We start from the raw sequence: 18,510 nt of genomic DNA on the forward strand, positions 1-18,510 counted from the left end.
TGATCATCACATTCAAACAAATGCATCTTCAGAGAGGCACATTGAACAAAATGTTCAGTGTGATCTTATCAGAGTAGCTTAAAATGCTTAAACTTCCCAAAAGCATAATCAGACTGATTGTTTGCTAATGGAGCAAAGCTGAGTTCACTTTTACCCTCCCCACGAACATGCCGTGTGTTTTGGTAATGGACAAAAAGGAAATGTTGCATGAGGAGATGAGCTGAAATGATCATTATGTAAGTTATTGGTTTGTGTAAAACTACAAAGGTCATGTAAAACTATCAGCGTTTTTAATCCAAGTTGGAACAAACGTGCGGTTTTCAGACCAGTAGGACTTCTTCGGAGTTGCACCATTTTAAATGCTTGGGCTCATTTGACTTGCAAAGCTTGAGAAAATATTTCTCAGTACAGACTCAGGAGACCCTAAGTGTGAGCTTAAATGACTGTGATGACATGTTAACAAGTTCTCTTTGAAAAAATGCATTACATACATGAGACAAGTGTAAATTCACACTGTAGAAGCAAATTACCATTCCATCCAACTTTTTTTCACGTTTGAGTGTTTTTAATAGACTTAGCTTAAGAAATTTTTGGCAGCTCAGTACTTTATTTTTGGTAAGATGTATGATACTGCACCACTCTATTGAATGTGCTTCTACTAACAAGTGGGATAATACAAGGTTGTGGAAAAGGATTAGATGAAGTCATCTGGGATACGTGGATTTACTTGTAATGGCTGGGATCCGTTGGACGGTGAGAACTGGTCTTTATTGCGTTAGTCTGACCTGAGTTGATATTCTGGTCAGTGGGTTTCTGCCTGCAGCCAGGCTTCTCTTAGGTTGTTAAATTGTTGTTAAAGTGGTGTTTGTTGTCAAGTGTTCAGATCACACCATTTAATAAGCCTCCAGACCCCTGGACAGCAACCAATTACAAATCCGTATTTCTCTGCTTACCCTGCACTTGTCTTTCGGTTACGATGTTATTACGTCTTGTTCTTTGCCAGTTCCGTTTCCTCCGCTTTTATTCACATTGTTGCCTTCATGGTGATTTGAATGCACACTTATTTAGATTGTCAAAGGACTCAAAATGAGGGGCAAATCTTTTCAAAGAGGTCAGTTTTGCCTGAAAGGCAGCTTCCAGATAGCACACAGCACATAAGGAAAAAAATCACATTATCTGTGGTCTCATTTTGGCCATAAATGGATCCCTAGAATAACATGAGAAGTGATCCCAAAACCCTCAGGCCTAAAAATGACAAAAGAATAAAAGAAAAGCAGGGTGTTGAGCTTTTAGCAGATATGAAATGAGTAACAAAGACACTCTGTGAGAAAGTCCAATCATTTTTATTTATTTATTTATTTTTGTAAAGTGTCTGTTTGAAACTTGAGCAAATGGATGAGATGCTATATTTTTGAGTAATTCTAATTGACAGTGACATACAGTGCCCTGCAAAAGTGTTGATATGGTTTTAATGTTTTCACACCGTGTCTTGTTGTTCCCACAATTACACATTACTGCCAAAAACATTAAGAGCATATAGATAATCACAACAGTGCATATATCAATTTAGAAAATGTACAGCTCTGGTTTTAATCATAATTTCATTTATTTGCTGGCCGATGAGAGCAACAGGTGAGCAGTGAAACACGATCTACTTGTTTAGTGGGCGTCTTTGTCTGTTGAGGCCCGTAACTTTTTTTAATAAGCTGGTTGACCAGACTTTCGGCTAAAATGCCACAAACATCATGGGAATTGACCTAATATGGGAAGGAGAAAAGGTGAAGGGAAAAAATTATTGGTTTGTTCTCCCTTTCCTTTGCCTTACTTTTGTTCAGCTCCTCCTCTTTTTCATCCAAGTCCTCCCCCCTTCTCCTGTGAGGCCAGGTCCGGCGCAGGCTTTTACCAGATATTAGCTTAAAATTCAGCCAATGAGATCAGAAGAGTTACCTTCGCCAATTGGCTAAAAAGCCCACTGAAAACGTAGAGGGAGTACAATTTTCTGGCGAGAGCACACAGATGGGTGGACAGACCGTGTTTTACTGCTTCCCATGCGCCGTGCATGGACCTGCAAATAAATGGAAATGCAGCCGTGAACAGAGCTATGTGGTCTCTTGATTAATTGATGTGCTTTTGTGCTTGCTCAACATACTCTTTGGGTTTTTGGCAGGAACGTGACGCTGTACACAAACCCAATGTGTTTCACTGGGGTTTATATAATGTATCAATGCAAAATACAGTGTAACTGTGAAGTCAAATGGTTTTCATAATACTTCAAAAAACTATTAAGTGTGGCATTCATTTGCCTTAAGCATGATTAAGGCAAATGACCAAAAACAAGAGGAAACAACTGAGTTTCGAACCACCGTAATTAATAAAAGCCAATAGTTAATCTGAGTGTCATTTAATCTCAGCCTAAATCCAGATGTTCCATGAAGGCTTCAGAGGTTTGTTCAAGAAAATCAGTGAACAAAGACCAAGAAACATAATAGACTAAAATCAGTGTAAGGTTTGAATGTCTCATAGAGTGCTGATTAATTAATAATAGCAATAATGTGTTATATGAATACTCTCCTTTCAATAGCTTGAGCTACTTTGCAAAAAAGAGTGAACCAAAATCTCAGTCTCCCAATAAAACAATTATTATGGGATTGATTAATGACTAAATGGCAGTGTATTTAGCCAGGAATGATTGCAGAGAAAGAGATGAGGTTTCTGGTTCTCGAAGCTACATTTATTCCTCAGAAAGAAAAAAAGCAGAGGAAGTTCACATCATCATAACGCCTCCACAGTACATCCTGTGACACAATAGGCCTCTGTCTTCCATGGCCTAAGGCAGAGCACCTATTATGTCATCAAAAGGAAACGATTAGCACAGTAAAAAGGGGTGATGAAAGCAAGGGCACCAACTACCTGTTCACAAAGGCCATAATTTTTACCGGTAATTAAAGGCTTAAATTTTCCTGTCTGATCATCAGCGGCCACAGAATGAAATGGGGGAAAAGAAGCAACAGAGGGGGAAAAAAAACACATACGATTCTCCTCTGTTAAAAGCTCTCTAGTTTGTAGAGGTAATTAAGGCCTTAACTCTTGATGGGGGACATTATTAAAATGGTAGAAAGGGTGGTGCACAACTCCCTTTACGTTCTCTGTGCCCTTTTTTATTCTTCCATTCTGGCCCATGCTACTAAAAATCCTCAAATACTCTCTTTTTTTGCAGTTGCCGTTGTACCCTTCCTTCTGGCTCTCACGCCTGACCTGCACTTTTCCGCAATGCAGAATGAAATTCATTAGTTCTGTCTGTCGACATTGTTTCACACTAGCTCAGCTCTAAGTTTGGGAACAAAAGAGTATCAGGGACAAGGCCTGTATGCGGATCCTTTTTAAACTAAATTATATATTTGGAAGATTTTCTGACTACTTATATATAGCTAGCTTCAGTTTATGTTTTATGAACATTCTTTTAATCTATTACAGTAACGGTGGTCTTTTTTTGTTTTTTACGTTTTCTGCCTTGACGGAGCCTGCAGAGCTGCTGCTAGTCAGTTCACTAGATGTAGTCATGGTAACCTGCAGGCAGCTGAAGCAAAAAAAAAATATATGTTGACAGGCAGACATGGACTTTTCTGAGCTTAGTGCCCCCCCTTCCTTATATACGACCACAAAACAGCAAACACACCTCCACGGTTACGGCTCTCTGGAGATTCCTCCTCCTGCGCTGAGAGTTGAGCCTGGACAGGATGCGTGATTCAATATATTTAGCGCTGGGATTTGGAATGAGAATTTCAAGGAATCTCGTGTTGTAGATGCCAACTAGCTGTCATTCATCTCCCTCTTCTTTTTTTTTTTTTTTTTTTTTTTTTTTGCATTGCTCCATTTTCATCTTTCCCTGCCTCCTCGGTGCTCATCTCTTTCTTGCTCTTGGCCAGTGCACATGTGTATTTTTACATGCTTCATGTAAAAAATGCAGCAACTTGCACCGTTGGGACTGTCGTCTACTGCCCTTTTTGTGGTTTAAAATATATCATAAATCTTCTCTCCATTTCTACAGATGTCTGCTTGCTTCATGTCTTGTTCACACTCTGAGCCTTCTTGTGTGCAGAAAAAGGATTACACAGAAACATGCACTTTTTCATGCTTGTTTCACACCTTGTGGGGGAAGCATCATGACTGACAGGGCTTGTATCTGATTCTCCTGCGGCGTTATCCACAGGAAATATTCACAAACACTCTCCTTCTCTTCTCTCTCTCACAGTCTTATATATAGATGCAGAAGTTAATGCTTCCCGCATGGCCATTTTAACAAAAGACTAAAATATCGAAACTAATAGCAAAGGCCTCTCAGACATGAAAGTTGTGGATTTTTTTCTTTTTTTTAAGTAAAACTTTCACAGTTTTTGCAAATTGTATCCTGTGTGTGTGTGAGAGAGAGAGAATTGGTAGAGTAACTATAGCACACATATATTCATGCACATATTGTACTTTTTTCTTTTCTAAATGAACCTACTCAGCTGCACATAACCTTCAATCAGAGTATGCTCAGCGCAGGATTAGTTTTCTTATTGTAAAATCGTCCTTACTGCACAGTCTTTTATTCTTACTTTTAGGTAATTTCTACCTCGATGTGAATATGCACTTACCTTAACTTTCTGCTGTAACACCTGAATTTCTCCACTCACGTAGGGCTATTTTTTAAACCATTGTTAATGCTGAGCAGTTATTGCTGTTCGCACCGTGTCACTATTCTCCCTTTGTGTTTTCTGGATGGCAGTGTATTGGCAGCACCATATTTCATTCCACGCTATATCACCAATGCCAGAACAAAACATAATAATTATGTACTTTGCACAGTTTAAGATAAAATTACAGTGAAACTTTCATAAAGCAAAACACAAATGATCTGACTTATATACTTGTGTGATTTCACCGTCTTGGAGGTACTTGCTAAAAACATCTTTAGCTGCTCATTGAAGTTTGATATTTAATTATAATTGAGGGGTTAATGCTAGAGGTAAATCCATCCTTCACCACATACATCACTCACTGCTTACACTTCCATAGGTTCATCACTCTGATTTGTAGCACTTGTTCCCTCAGTGGGTTTGCATGTTTGTTTTCAGGATGCTGACTTTGAGATTTCTTTCTACTGACAAGCTTAGTTTCTCACAACGAGGACGAGGCTAAAACAAGCAAAGGAAGAAGGGTTGTTTTTGCCTTTTTGCAACAGAAAGTGACTTCACCGTATGGTATATGACAACCCAGCAACAGAGTACATTCCATCTGTCTGGGGATTGTCCTCACCAGGACATTGACCGAGCCAGGGGCTTGTTGTTTTGTCATCTGCCTTGACGCTCAACTTTGAAAAAATGGGTGCAACCTTGTCAGAGAGGTGCTAAAATGGACTGTTGTTGCACAGCATGACTCCCTTTTCTTTTACTTGGCCAGTCACAATAGAGCTCTCTCTCTCTCTCTCTCTGTCTCTCTCTCTCTGTCTCTCTCTCTCTGTATCTATCTCTCTCTCTCTCTCTCTGAAAAGCTCAGTATAATTTTGGGGGGCTCTTGAGTTGAACCTGTCTACCAGACAGTGTGATTCAGTGTGACTTAGTCTTGGCTCAGTGAGTTCATGTTTGGAAGGAAAATTGCATGAATTGATCATTTTAAAGTTGATGACCATCATTGGCTCAATCATCTTACAGCACCCTTCAGCTCCCTATGTCAGTTCACCTTTATTTACAACTTTCAATAACCATGTTCTTCAGATGATCTATCTCTCTGAGATTGAAACTTACCCTATTGCACACACAGTCCCTAAAAGTGAAGGTGTGTTTCTGGAAGGTATTGTCCACAGATGCCTCCCTCACAGGGTGGGGGAGATTTGTGCGATAGCATGGGGGTAAAAGAGAATTAGATGATGGCTTAGTCCAAGCTTCCAGTCAATCACCTGGAGTTACTGGCACTATCCTAGCTCTAAATCATGTTTGCCAAGTTCTGACAGACCAACATGATCTTGTCAGAATTGTCAAAACCGAGGTAGTTTTCAACAATAGGTGAGACCATCTTGCCTCCCATAGCCAGCTTCTTTCCGTGCTATCTGAACGGAGATGCTCTGCTGTGGGCAAAATTTAAGTCATTCTTATGGTGTTTTACCAACAATTTAAGTTCTTTCTCAGGAGCATTAAATCAACAATAATTCTGATTTAAACAGAAGTGTTTGGATCAAGAGATCTGCTTATTTGAGGACATTCAGTTTTTGAGTTTTTGGATTCAGCTCAGTGCTAGTCTGCTTCTGTCTTAAGTTCACAATTAGACATATTTAATTATAATTGAGGGGTTGAGGGGTTAATGCTAGAGGTAAATCTGTCTTAATGTTCGCCTGAAAGTCGGTTGTGTAGGCTGAAACCCTTTAATAAACTGGATGAACTTACGATGTCAGTCCGAGTGACTGTTTGTGTTCTAGAAAATGAAATGAGTTGGCGGTTATGAAATGTCCTGCAAACAGAGCTGCTGTACTTTCACCTATGCAAAGCAGATTTACCAGGCTCCATGTGTCCACTGTGCTCTCCGTTTTCTTCATGTAGCTCTAAATTTACTTTTCACTTGAAGCACATATTTACCTCAGGTTGTTGCATCAGACCACAGCTCTGCGCTAACCAGTCACTTTATTGGTTACGCCTGTTCAATGGCACCGTGACTCAAATAGCGAATCAGCCAATCGCGGAGCAGCAGTTCGGTGTGTATAAATTTCAAATATGACTTGCTGAGATTAAAACTGCACATGTGGGTGAGAAGGAAAGTTGATTTTATATTTTAGCATAAATTAGTTGTTGGTGCCAAAGTGTCTGGTCTGGGTATTTCAGAAAATGCTGATGTTTTGGAAGACTGTATCTGAATGCACAAAACGCTGAAGCTTGAAGCAAATAACCTACAGTAGCAAAAGGTCACACGGTGCATCTTCTGTCTGCTAAGAACAAGAAATTGAGGTTATAATTTGTCCAGGCTGACCAAGAAAAAAAAAACTGGAGAATAACAATTTGGAAAAAGTTGTCTGGTGTACTCAGTCTTCCTGTCAGCTGTAAAATTCAAATGTCTGGGTCAAAGTTTGGGAGAAATAAAATGGAAAAAAATAGATTAGTCTTGTCTGCATCAGTTCAGGCTGCTGCTGGTGATCTAATGGCGTGGGCGATGCATGGCATAATTTTGGCCTGTTAGTACAAGATTGAGATGATTTAAAAACCTCAACCTAACTGAGTATTGCTGCTGGACGTGTGGCTCAGTTTTTACAACTGCTGTGAATTCATCCCCTGATGGCCACAAATTTAATATTTTTGTTCGAATGTCTGCTCCCTGATGATGAGGAACAAAGAACTTGCTGGCCCACTGCTCATTATTCGACTTAATGAAGATCAGCTATCAAGCTCAGAGAGGACTGTTGTGATTACAGGTCAGGCTGGCCCGCTCACACGCCGGTCCGTCATTTTCCAAAAGACAATATTAGAGACGTCCTCAATTTGGAGACACAAGGACTTAATCTCCCATGTCCTGACATTACTAGGATGAGAACAGCAGTTAAAAAATATGTTTTCCTTCTAAAGGATGAAAAGTCCGGTCATAACCAGCAATAAAAGTAATGCTGATATATTCCTTACTTTAATATAGAGCTCAAATAAGAGCCAAAACACTTGTTGCATTCCTGCTTTTACGTTTTATTCATTCTGCAGTTTGCAGGTCGGTACTGTGAACCTGGGAGGATATGCACAAATGTTTTCACCTCAAGTGAGGTGAAAACTAAACATTATGATCCCAAAATCAAATTACTATACTTAATATATGTAAAATGATCATTGCATGTGCTGGTTGTCCTACTGAATGTTTGTGACATTACAAGGAAGTTGGGATAGTCAAAAGTATTTTCATTAGTTTTTGCATTATCTGAAATAGAGAAAATTTGTCTGTTCAAGTGAATTGATCTTCTAACGAGAGACCAAAGTAAATATCAACTTCATGGGTCATATTAAACACACGCTTCTTCAAATTAGGCAAGCGGATTTATGTACACTGCTGTAGTAACTGCAAATTATATTTCATGACTAAACAAGCCCGTATGGTTAATATGATACGGCACTTTGTTTACAATAGCTCTCTTGTTCAAAGACAGAAATACAGCTACACGGTGACACTTTGTAGGTTTGTTAGAGTGATTTTAAGTCAACTTCAGCAGTAGATATTCAGCAGCCTGAAACTGGTTTCACTCGGCTAAAATCAGTTTGAATCAATGGGTCTCTAAACTGCAGAACACTGGATTCTCTGTTTAAACGAGTTTAAACTGCAGGAATGTGGTGATGCAAATGTGGATTCTTGTTCTACCTATGAACTAGAAAATATGACTCTCTGAGGCTTTAAGATAAAATAAACATGAGCAATAACTTTGTGCAAAATAGGCCAAGTTTAATTTGGGTTTTTGTTTATAAATTTTCTGTACTGCTGTCGATGGACCTCAAGTGGCAGAACTGTTGACCTGTTTTCTTGCTCTATTACCATGTGGGTTTTTCTATTTAAAAAATGAGAGCCTGATGAAATGGAGGGAATTTTGTGCTACATCAAGCCCTATTGTTACTTTGAGGTATGTGTGTCGCTTTTTATACTCTCCTATTCTGAATAGTGCATGTTGGGATGAACAGTGTGGTATTTGGTGTTCTTCTATGCTCGGACAAGATGCATTACTTTTGACATCATGTCAACGTGTTGCCCTCGCAGAATAACACAGTTCTGGACACTAGTGTTGTGACAGAGTCCAACCCTAAATGCACAAGGATTTTAAAAAAATATGTCCTCTGTGCTGAAACTTCTACAAATAAGAACATATTGATGGCAGCTACAGAACAACACATTATCCAACTCTCCTCCAAGCACTGAAGTTTAAGTGCCTGGAAATCAACTTTGTGTTTTTGAAAAAATGATGAAACCAAAAAAAAAAAAAAGAAATTACAGGACGTGAACACAGGGCTCTTCTACATCCATGTTTGTCTGTGCACTGTTTATTTATATGTATATATTTTCAATTGAACTTTCTGCCTGTCAGTTCATTCATCTGCTCCTCTGTCGGTGTTCTCTCTGTCAATCTCACTGTGTGTTGTGTGCTTCTGTGCTGAGTTTGGACAGCATCTGCAGAGCCTTTTTCTGTGTAAGGTTTGTTTTTCTCCACTTTGGCTCAAAGTATTCCTCTGTGTGGATGTGAGCGCCAGCTCTGTGAGGTCTAATTATCCCAAAAATACAGGGAAATCAGCAGAACATGCAGCAAGAGTCCATGCATATCAAACTGGTGATCATTTTAAAGTGCCTCTAAACCTGATCAGGATGCCTGCTCCCCTAATTACTGCAGCAGGATTTATCTGTTTATTTTCCAGTGAGGAAAGACCTGTCCCACATTAGAGGTCACTTGTTGTCTACGAGCATTCATTGCTTTGTGGATCATCCGATGAAAGGGCCTTTATTGTTATTTAAAATGAATAATGTGGCTCTCTGTTTATTTTCTTATTTGGCATGAATGCCCAAATTGTCTGTGTTTGCCGTGAATTCATTTACATCATTCATTCAGGCCTTTTAAATCCCTTCAGACATGCACTTCTGCCAAATGAAATGTGGCATGATTTAATAAATTTTACACAAAAGTAACTCCCAGTAGAAAATAGGTTTTGTCACCTGGAAGAATCGTATGTGACAGTTTATCGGTAAAATAGTTTGTAATTTAATAAAAAACTGTACCATATTTTCTTTCAGAACTCAAAAATTAACTCAGTACAACTTTTTTTTGTATTTGTTTCAGTGAAAGGTTATGTGATGGATTATTTGTTGCCAGGCTTAGGTGACTTCCGGAAAGTGCTGCCAGTTGCTTAGTAACATTACATTTAATCTTGTCAGTTAGCAAGATTTTCTATCCAAAGAAACTAACTTGTGATAAACAAGCTTCAAGCTTCAAGCTTTGTTGCAATAAGAAACCTGCAGATGCATGTCTCTTATGCAAGTATTTTTAAAATAGCTGCAAACATGGAGTAGGTGGGGATGCGTAAAGGTAACACAAGTGATGCTTGTTAGTCGTTCGTGCAAAGACTTTATGGAAAAAGTTACAGTTCTGAAACTAATGAAAATTGTTCATTTTGTTAGGAAGTGAGTAAGTGGATGTATTTAAGCCTTTCTCAAAGTTTACGCTGTTTCACATATGGAAAAATCAGATCCTGGAATGCTTTTACTGCACTTGTGGGACTCGTAATGTTATGCTGCAAAATGCTTTTAACATAATCATTTTTGAAAGAATGAGGTGCAAATATAAAATTTTCATTTTTTAGCATGAAATCACTTTTTCCTCAGGCTTTAGTTATAATTGAATAGTTCCTTGTTGCAAAGGTATTCATAGCTTTTTCTTTTTCTTGTTTTTTTGCAGATTGTCAAGTTGCAAACTTTTATGTGTTTAGCAGGATTTTATACAAGAGACTATTGCAAAGTAGCAAATAATTGTATAGAAAACAATTTATGATTATATGTTTGAGGTCATAGTCTTGGTGAGACGTGAACACATTTCCCAGTTACAACTCTTTGGCAGCCGCTAACAGGTTTTTATCCAGGACTCCTGTCCTCTAGTCAGATTTGTCGATCTTCCCATCAACTTTGACAAGTTTTTCTGTCCCTCTTGTAGGTGTGGATCCTTACAGCACGTAGGTGGTGAAAACGTTGTTTTCAGGGTGTTTCACCTTCGATCTTATTTAGTGTTTTGTAAGTCAGATCATCTGATCCAAGCAGCCTCTCCTCATGTTTGCTGTATCCACCGACTCAACATGTGTATGGGCAAAAACACAACACAAAGATATCCAACAAAAAATAAATAAAGCCAACTCTTGAAAACCCATAATCATGCTGGGGTGCTATATTAGTCAGCGGCTGATCATTTTAAATTCTTCACACTGTTTCCTGCCAAGTGTTTTTCTGAGCATCAGCGAGGGAAACAGCTAGAGGAACCTAGAATAAAGACAAAAATAAAGAGAAATTGAAGATAACTGTGAAAGGTTCGACTCAAATATGTTCACAGAAGCATCCAGACGAACACAATCGTAACATGAATATTTCTTTATTTTTTATTCTTACTCCACAAGAAAATTTTTCACGTGAAACTTATGACCAGTATTTCAGGCTCTTTGCAGATTATTTTGCTGAAACAAGTGTAGAAATTTCTAACTTGTCTGTTTTTCTTTTTTGCAAAGCCAAGCATACTTTCTGAAACTTTATGGCTTTGAAAGTCAATAGTTTCAGGAAGTCATTGAGATTCAGAATCACTCGAAGCAAACGCAGACACCATTCTTCCGAGTTACTATAGGTTACAATCTGCTCTGAGGCTATAAATAGATTGTGATAATAAAGACACGGCTCTGGGGCTTTGACAGTGTGACACAATGGAGATTTTTTACTCTTCCTCATTTTTAGCTTGAATTATTCTCCTGAGTCTCGTAGTTTGGACTAAGAATCATATCATCAACTTCAACTGGTTTCCACTCACAGTGATTTGCTATTTTGTTTTTAGTTTTTCTAAAACTATGGTTAAGTGGGAAAGTTTGTATTCTCTCTACCTAATAATTATTTTTGTCCACCGTTCTTAAACTACAGGTACTTACTTTTTTGTCAATTAGCTTGAAGAAAAACGTGTTAACATTTTATCTGAAATGTTGTAAAAAAAAAAAATGCTTTATGCAAAGAACAAGGCATTCGTGTTTGGCTAAATAATTGGAATAACAGGAAATGAATCAGTAAAAGGGACTTATGAGAAAGCGCACCAACCTTTTTGAAGAGAGAGTGCCCAGCTGTAATTGTGTGTTTTAGTGAGAGGTAATGATGATCACCATCCACTGGTATTAACACAGGTTGACACGGGGGTATTTTAGAAAGTGATGTGTATGGATTAGAATAAGACAGCAGGAGGGTTTCTGCTGTTTCCTGTGATTCCCAGGCAGCTCAGTGGAGACTTCCTCTGCAGGCAGCAGCTGCTGGCAGCGTGACATTCTTAATTTGCAGTTGAGATAAACCAAACAGATTTATTATCAAAGAGAATGCAGTGTTTTTTTTTGTTGTTGTTGTTGGGGTTCTTTTACCCGTCTCGTGCATCAGACATTTTTTGCAGTTTAATTGTCCGGTTAAATAATTCAGCAGCTGTGCTCATGTGCACGGAGCCTCTATTTTGTAGGTACTGCATGTAGCCTTTGTAGAGCTTAGCTGTGCACAAATACCAAGCTGAGAGTGGCTGTTGAACTTTGGAAATGTCAGTCCTTGCTCCTTGCAGAGAGTACTATCTCTTCGGTCCTGATTGTCTTCGTGCACATCTTAAAACTTTCCCCGCTCTGCCAGTGTCCTCCTGAAGTCGTTTGAAGCTACCTCCCGGTTGCAGACAGGAAAAGCTCAGAGGATGCAGGGCCTCAGTTCAAACATGAACATTCTCATTTATTTATTTCTTTAACTAACCTCTGTGGTGTTGTTCTGAAGGCATTTGACCCAGTGATACAGCCATGGTGTACACCCTGAGGGGAAAAAGATGCTGCTGTCAGCACTATGCTGACCCTTTTTGTAATGTATTGCCGTGGAACAGTCTTGTAATGAAAAATTAAACATTTAGTCCTCACTGCAGTGTAAATCATTTGAATAAAACACAGGTACGCTCTGATGCGTTATTTACTTGACTCTCAGCTGGGGTCTCTGCGGTTCTGGTTGTTTAATTTACTTCTCAGAACAACAGAATGAATAAAAATCTTATCCCATGCAGCAAAGGGTAACATGACATGCACATGTTCAGTCACGGCACATGTCATGTTTTTTGGGTTTTTTTCATGAATCTCAGTAGTGAAGAAATGATCAGAACTCAAAGAGCAGGACAGGCCCACTGTGCTTGTGGTGGCTGCTGTTTGTTTCAGCAATGCCTTTGTTTGGGGACCAAGGGGACTACAGCAGCGGTCCCTGGGGTTTCAGTGAACACACGTCTCTGCATTCAGTCTGATTATCTGCACTGACTAATAAAAGGAATATATGACCTGAAGAACACATTTATTGATTATTCATCAGGCTTGTTTACATAACTCTTTTTATTACACAAGCCTGTGTTTAAACTGATATGTTGTCTACGGATGTAGGTCCACAATCCTTCCTATTTTCTTTTCTGGCAAACGAACAACTGGACTTGATTATGAATCAGCAGCCCTATTAACTGCACAGTGGAAATGTTTATGCATTTATATATGCACATTTGCCAAATAAGCAGAGTGTTTCCTTAAGTTTTGGAATGCTTGTGTTATTTTTCTCTCTCCTCCTTGTTCTACTTTGTGCTGCTATTGATCTTCAAGTAAAACACAAAAGCAAATAATTATTAAATCTTCACAATAGATTGTTTTAAGTGCCTGATTCTAAAGAATACAGCAAATAAGTAAAATTAATCTGTCTGTTCAGTGCCTTGCAAGATGATAATTGTTTCCCAAGCCTTCACATTCTTCACATTTAGTGACATTTCAGAAAAACTATTTGAAACATTTTTACTGGGATTGAACTCAAAGTAGCTCATGACTGTGAAGTGGAAAGAAAATAATGCATGAAGGTGAATATAGCAAGTCTGCTCCTAAACTTTCAGAAAGAGAGAAAAAAATAGAAGACATCGAAACCACATTGATAAACATACATTTATATAACATCACAGAAAAGCACAATACATGATTCATTCTGTGGCACCTGGAGCCCAACAGAGTGTATCTATAAAAACCTGAATCCAAACACCTGTGAGTGAGTGTGAGCAAACTTATTCATATAAAAATAGGCATTGTTTAAAGTCACAAGTTCATTTGGGGAGGTGTGAATCTTAGGTCTTGGTATGGTTGAAGTGAACTCTGGTGAGGTTTGATTGCACATATGAATGCCAAGTAGACAGGAGACCGCTCCAAAGGCAGGAAGAAGATTGCAGTGCTGGGCATTCTGCATAAACACAGCTAAAACAAACACGCTGGTCTAGAGTTAGCAGGAAAAATGGCTCATGGTCTTTTGCTAAAAACAAAACTCTGACGTTACTCCATTTATGTTTATATTTTGAGAAGAAGGAAGTTGCACTTAGCGTTCTTGGTACAGTACCACCACAGGTGAAAGGGTAAACAAGTTTTCAAAAGATTTGGTTTATATGACATGTTACAGTGTGAAGGGGAACAGCAGCAGCTGAAGATTTGTGTTGATCTATCATATGAAATCTCAGTACCGTGTACCAAAACGTCAAGAAGTTAGAAGTAGGAATAGATTCATGGTATGCATTTAAAAGGATTTCAAATTCCTCACTCTTTCCCAGAGGAGAGTACGGGAAATGTTACACTGAAAATGTTGCAGAAGGTGATGCTAATTGGCTGTTGTTTACATGTTGCACATAGATGTGCTCACTGTACCCCAGGTCCCTTTCCTGGAATATAAAAGACGGACATGTGAATAGTTCAAATGCATTAACAGTTGAGCATGAGTGGAGGCAAAAAAAAAAGTCCTGCTAATGCCAGCTCTGATCAGCTCATAGAGGTGCTTTCTGTAAAATATGGTTTTATAATTTATCAAATTTTTTTTACCCTGGGCTCATTATTTATTTTACAACTCTCTTCTCCCCTGAATATCTTAATGATACCAGGAGTTTTAGTGAAACTTTAATTGGGGCTGAAGTGACAGACTGCGTGAATACTTACCCCCTCTTTTTAGTCGTTCATTTGCAGAGCAAAGATCCCATTGACTCCCCAGAGACAATTAGTCCCTCTTCCACAGATCAGCTCTCTGCAAACTGCAGTTGTTGACTCTTGACCTTCCCTCGTATCCAGCAGCAGCTCCAAATAAAATAATGTTATCGTCTTTCTTCTCTCAAATCCCTATTTTCTCATATGACACCAGTCTCTGGGGGCGATTTGAGCAGCTCTTGAGTGCCCCCGTGTGGTCAATGCTGTTTACTTGTTTTTATGTCCAAAAAATCAAAACATTTTGCAAACACATCACCTTTAACAAGGTGTCAAGGACTCTTGAAAGTGACATCCTGTCTCCTTTTTCTGCAGGAAGCGCTTTGAACCTCACATGCAGAGCATTTTTTGGCTACAGCAGAGACGCCAGCCCGCTCATCTACTGGATGAAGGGCGAGAAGTTCATAGAGGACCTGGATGAAGAGAGGGTCCAGGAAAGTGACATCAAGTAAGGAACACACAACTTTGCTCTGAGTCATCCTCGCCCCCCAGCTCACCAGTAATGAGGAATTAAAGGCAGATGTGGACAAATTTGCCTCAAAGGATTAAGTGACAATACCAGTAGTTTTTGGACGTTTTAGTTCATTAGCTCTAAATTGCGTAGATCAAAGTAAACCGACAAGAGATCCATTCCCCGCCTTTAATGTAGCTTTTGTTTTTAATTTGTTTCTCTATGCTATGAACACTGTGCACAGACTTGAAACTCGTTTTGGGTCATTATTCATTTGTTTTGACACTTTTTTTTGGTTCTTCATAAACTGAAAAAGTGTCATGAATAAGGAGGAAAAATGACTTTCTATGTGATGTGATGACACGCTGGGAGATCCTTACATGCTGAGGTCACATGCAGAGCAATCCTGATGAAAATGTCAAACATCTTAAAATGTGGCATAATTTCTCACAGAAAATCCCAACCTTAATTTTATCTTAATTTATCTTAAGAAAAAACTGAATAGTTTTTTTCAACAGTAGTTTTTTTTTTCTTTCAATAATTCAAATGCATATACACCCGCAGTAATCAGTAGATGAAAATTTACCCATCATAGAGTTGACTAAAAAAAGCGTGATGATGTTAAATAAACCTAAATAAAATTAATTGCGACACAGCATCAACACTTTTGATCACATCTTATTTTCGTCATCATAATGATTGTGATTTGCTGCAGCTTTTCGCCATGCTGGTCATTTCACTGCATCACATGTTGCGTCATAATTTTTCCATTTTATCAATGTGATGCTCATCTGTCAGCAACTCACTGTGTTTATCTGGTGAAACGACCAACACAAAAACGGCAAACGCGGAAAAAGCAATCAGGATAAGGAGCAGTGCCTGCTGTTGGCACAGCTCTATGCAGGTAGCAGAGAATATCTCTCCTATCTTACCTGGTTAACCCTACAGGAGTCATTCCCGGAGGGGTCAGACTGACTCCACTTGCGCTTTTATGAGTTTTATTTATTCATTTTATTATTTTATTTATTCATAGTTTTGGAGGCTGACAGGAAACACCCATTGCGTCATTGCAGTGATATCTACCTTGCTTTCCCCTACGTCTACAGGAAGCTTAAGAAAGTCTTAGGTTCAGTAAAGGTCACTTCTCGTAACATTTTGTCACATTAGGAGCTCTCTTAAGATTCTTAGTGAATACGGCGCCATAACTCTGTTTTGGAGTAAAAAACAAAAATTGTTGAAGAATTATGATCAAAAATAAAATGGTTGCATTTAGGACTTTTAGTTGCACTTTAGAGGTCAGGTTTATTGTTCAGAACATTTTGTCTCTCTGCAATTCCTCTATTTAAATAGTAACACTAGTATAACAAGACTGATAATATATGTCTCATTGGTCAGGTTATCTGCTTGTGTAACCCTGCAGCAGTTTAACAAAGATGCTTTGAGCAGCGTTTCTTTAATAAGATAAATGTTCTCAAGTTTTTACTTCATCACTCTCCCATTTTCTTTTACTTTTACAATTTGAAGCATTTCAAGACAGCCAAATCTTCCTTTTTCATAAGTGACAGAAAATTGTTGTCTCATTTAAGCTGGCTGACTGGCATTGTTCTACAAACAATGGGGGAGGGGCAGCACTGCAGAGAACACTGGCAGAGAAAATGCTTCAAACTTTAAACTGCAGAAAATTAATGGTGGGGAATTTTAGCAGTTTTGAAACTATAATTTTTGTAAACAGTGGCATAATATAACACTGGCAAGAAAATTATCCCAAATTTAAAGTTTTGTGTTTTGTTTTTTGTCATTTTTTTCCACCTGGAAAAAAGTATTTGTGCAGTTTGTAGTAAATTTGGTCCAGAGCAGATATGTTCATCTGTTTTATCATAAAATCTCTCTCTGACAAGCAGATCAAGAACACATTTGCTGCTCTCCACTAGCGATATAACATCTTTAAAAATAATGCTGAGCTCTTTTTTATGAGCTTTGCACTGTTTGGTTTTATTTTAGTGCAGCCTCTAAACTTTCTTTCCTTTGAAACAAGAGTATCTTCATGTCAGTCCCTCCTCCTAAAAACATATAAAGAAGTCTATTGTGTCGTCCCGGTGCATATTTCCCATCAGGGCTGTTTGCAGAGGATGCAGCCCCTTCTGATTGTTAGCTACTGCCTTTTTTTTTTTTTTTTTGCACCACACTTTCTCCTTCTCTGCACTACCTATTGCTGCAGATGGGCCATGAGGACCAGAGGAGGAGAGGAACACAGAGTAAGAGCAGAAGAAGTAGACAGATGAAGGAAACATGTTCCAAGTCGCTGCAGAGCAACGTTAACAAAGACGCATCTGCGATGATGAGTTTTCTCTTGCGTTGATGCACGCATGCAAGAGAAACAAATTGCATTTAAAGCAGATCCTTTTTCTTCTCTCTTCCTCTATTACTCCCTGACAACAAGATTCTCCCCACTCAAAGGCTTAGGGCTTCTCTGCTCAATAATTCATACCCGGACTTCATGCAGCAGATCAATAATATATTCAATCATCCGTTCTCTGTTGTTGAAGCTGATACCCTGGGCTTTCTCGGATCCTGCTTTGATTTTATTTCCATACACACATAGCCAGAGATGAAGCCAGGAAAACTCCAGGGGGTGTGGGGGGAAGATAGAAGATAAAGCTGAACTAATCTGTACACTCCATGAGGTTAAACTCTGTGCCCCTGATATGATAACCTGTATCTTTCTAAAGGGTTAACATCTTGTCATCACTCTGGCACATTGGGTTTTATTGCTGACTTGTCAGCAGCCAAACCTGAGTGCCGAGAGGAGCAGTCAAACCTTGTGCTGCTTCGGGTTTCTGCAGGCATTTATTTACCCAACTCAGAGCCTATTGATTTTGGAGACGGGAGTTCATTTCTGTGCTAACCTGAGCCCATAAATTCTCATTTGTGCCACTGGGACAAGACTGCCTCTGTTATCGTGGCACGGTTGGCTGGACATTAGCATAGCATGCTGAGATTAATAAATTAACAAAACAAATCTGGCTCAGCATAATGAAGTAGGTGGTCGATAAATTATTGAGCATGTTGTGTTGGCGTTTTGCAGGTGAGTGTATGAAAGCAATGGGTGAAGTGGAAATTGGTCGCTAAGTGAGCGAGCACTGTGGTATTGTTTGTGATTCAAACAAAGAAAATTCAAGTTGACAAAATGTTCGTCGTGTAATCATCCTGTTGAGGCGACAGAATCATCAGACCTGTTTCCATAAACTGGTCTCAGTTATGATTATAAGATATGAATCATAACATAAA

General features: G+C 38.8%; 1 protein-coding gene across 5 annotated transcripts in view; it reads left to right on the plus strand.

The window, feature by feature from the left end:
- Positions 1–18,510, plus strand: part of il1rapl1a (interleukin 1 receptor accessory protein-like 1a) — a 188,448-nt gene that overhangs the window by 152,259 nt on the left and 17,679 nt on the right. For all 5 annotated transcript variants that reach the window (XM_055031848.1, XM_055031851.1, XM_055031849.1 and 2 more), the window contains exon 7: positions 15,087–15,219. In XM_055031848.1, coding sequence (XP_054887823.1) covers positions 15,087–15,219 — 133 coding nt within the window. The remainder of the gene's footprint in view (positions 1–15,086; positions 15,220–18,510) is intronic.

Source organism: Poeciliopsis prolifica, unplaced genomic scaffold (genome assembly GCF_027474105.1).
Source record: "Poeciliopsis prolifica strain line A6 unplaced genomic scaffold, Auburn_PproV2 SCAFFOLD007, whole genome shotgun sequence".
Lineage (NCBI taxonomy): Eukaryota > Metazoa > Chordata > Actinopteri > Cyprinodontiformes > Poeciliidae > Poeciliopsis > Poeciliopsis prolifica.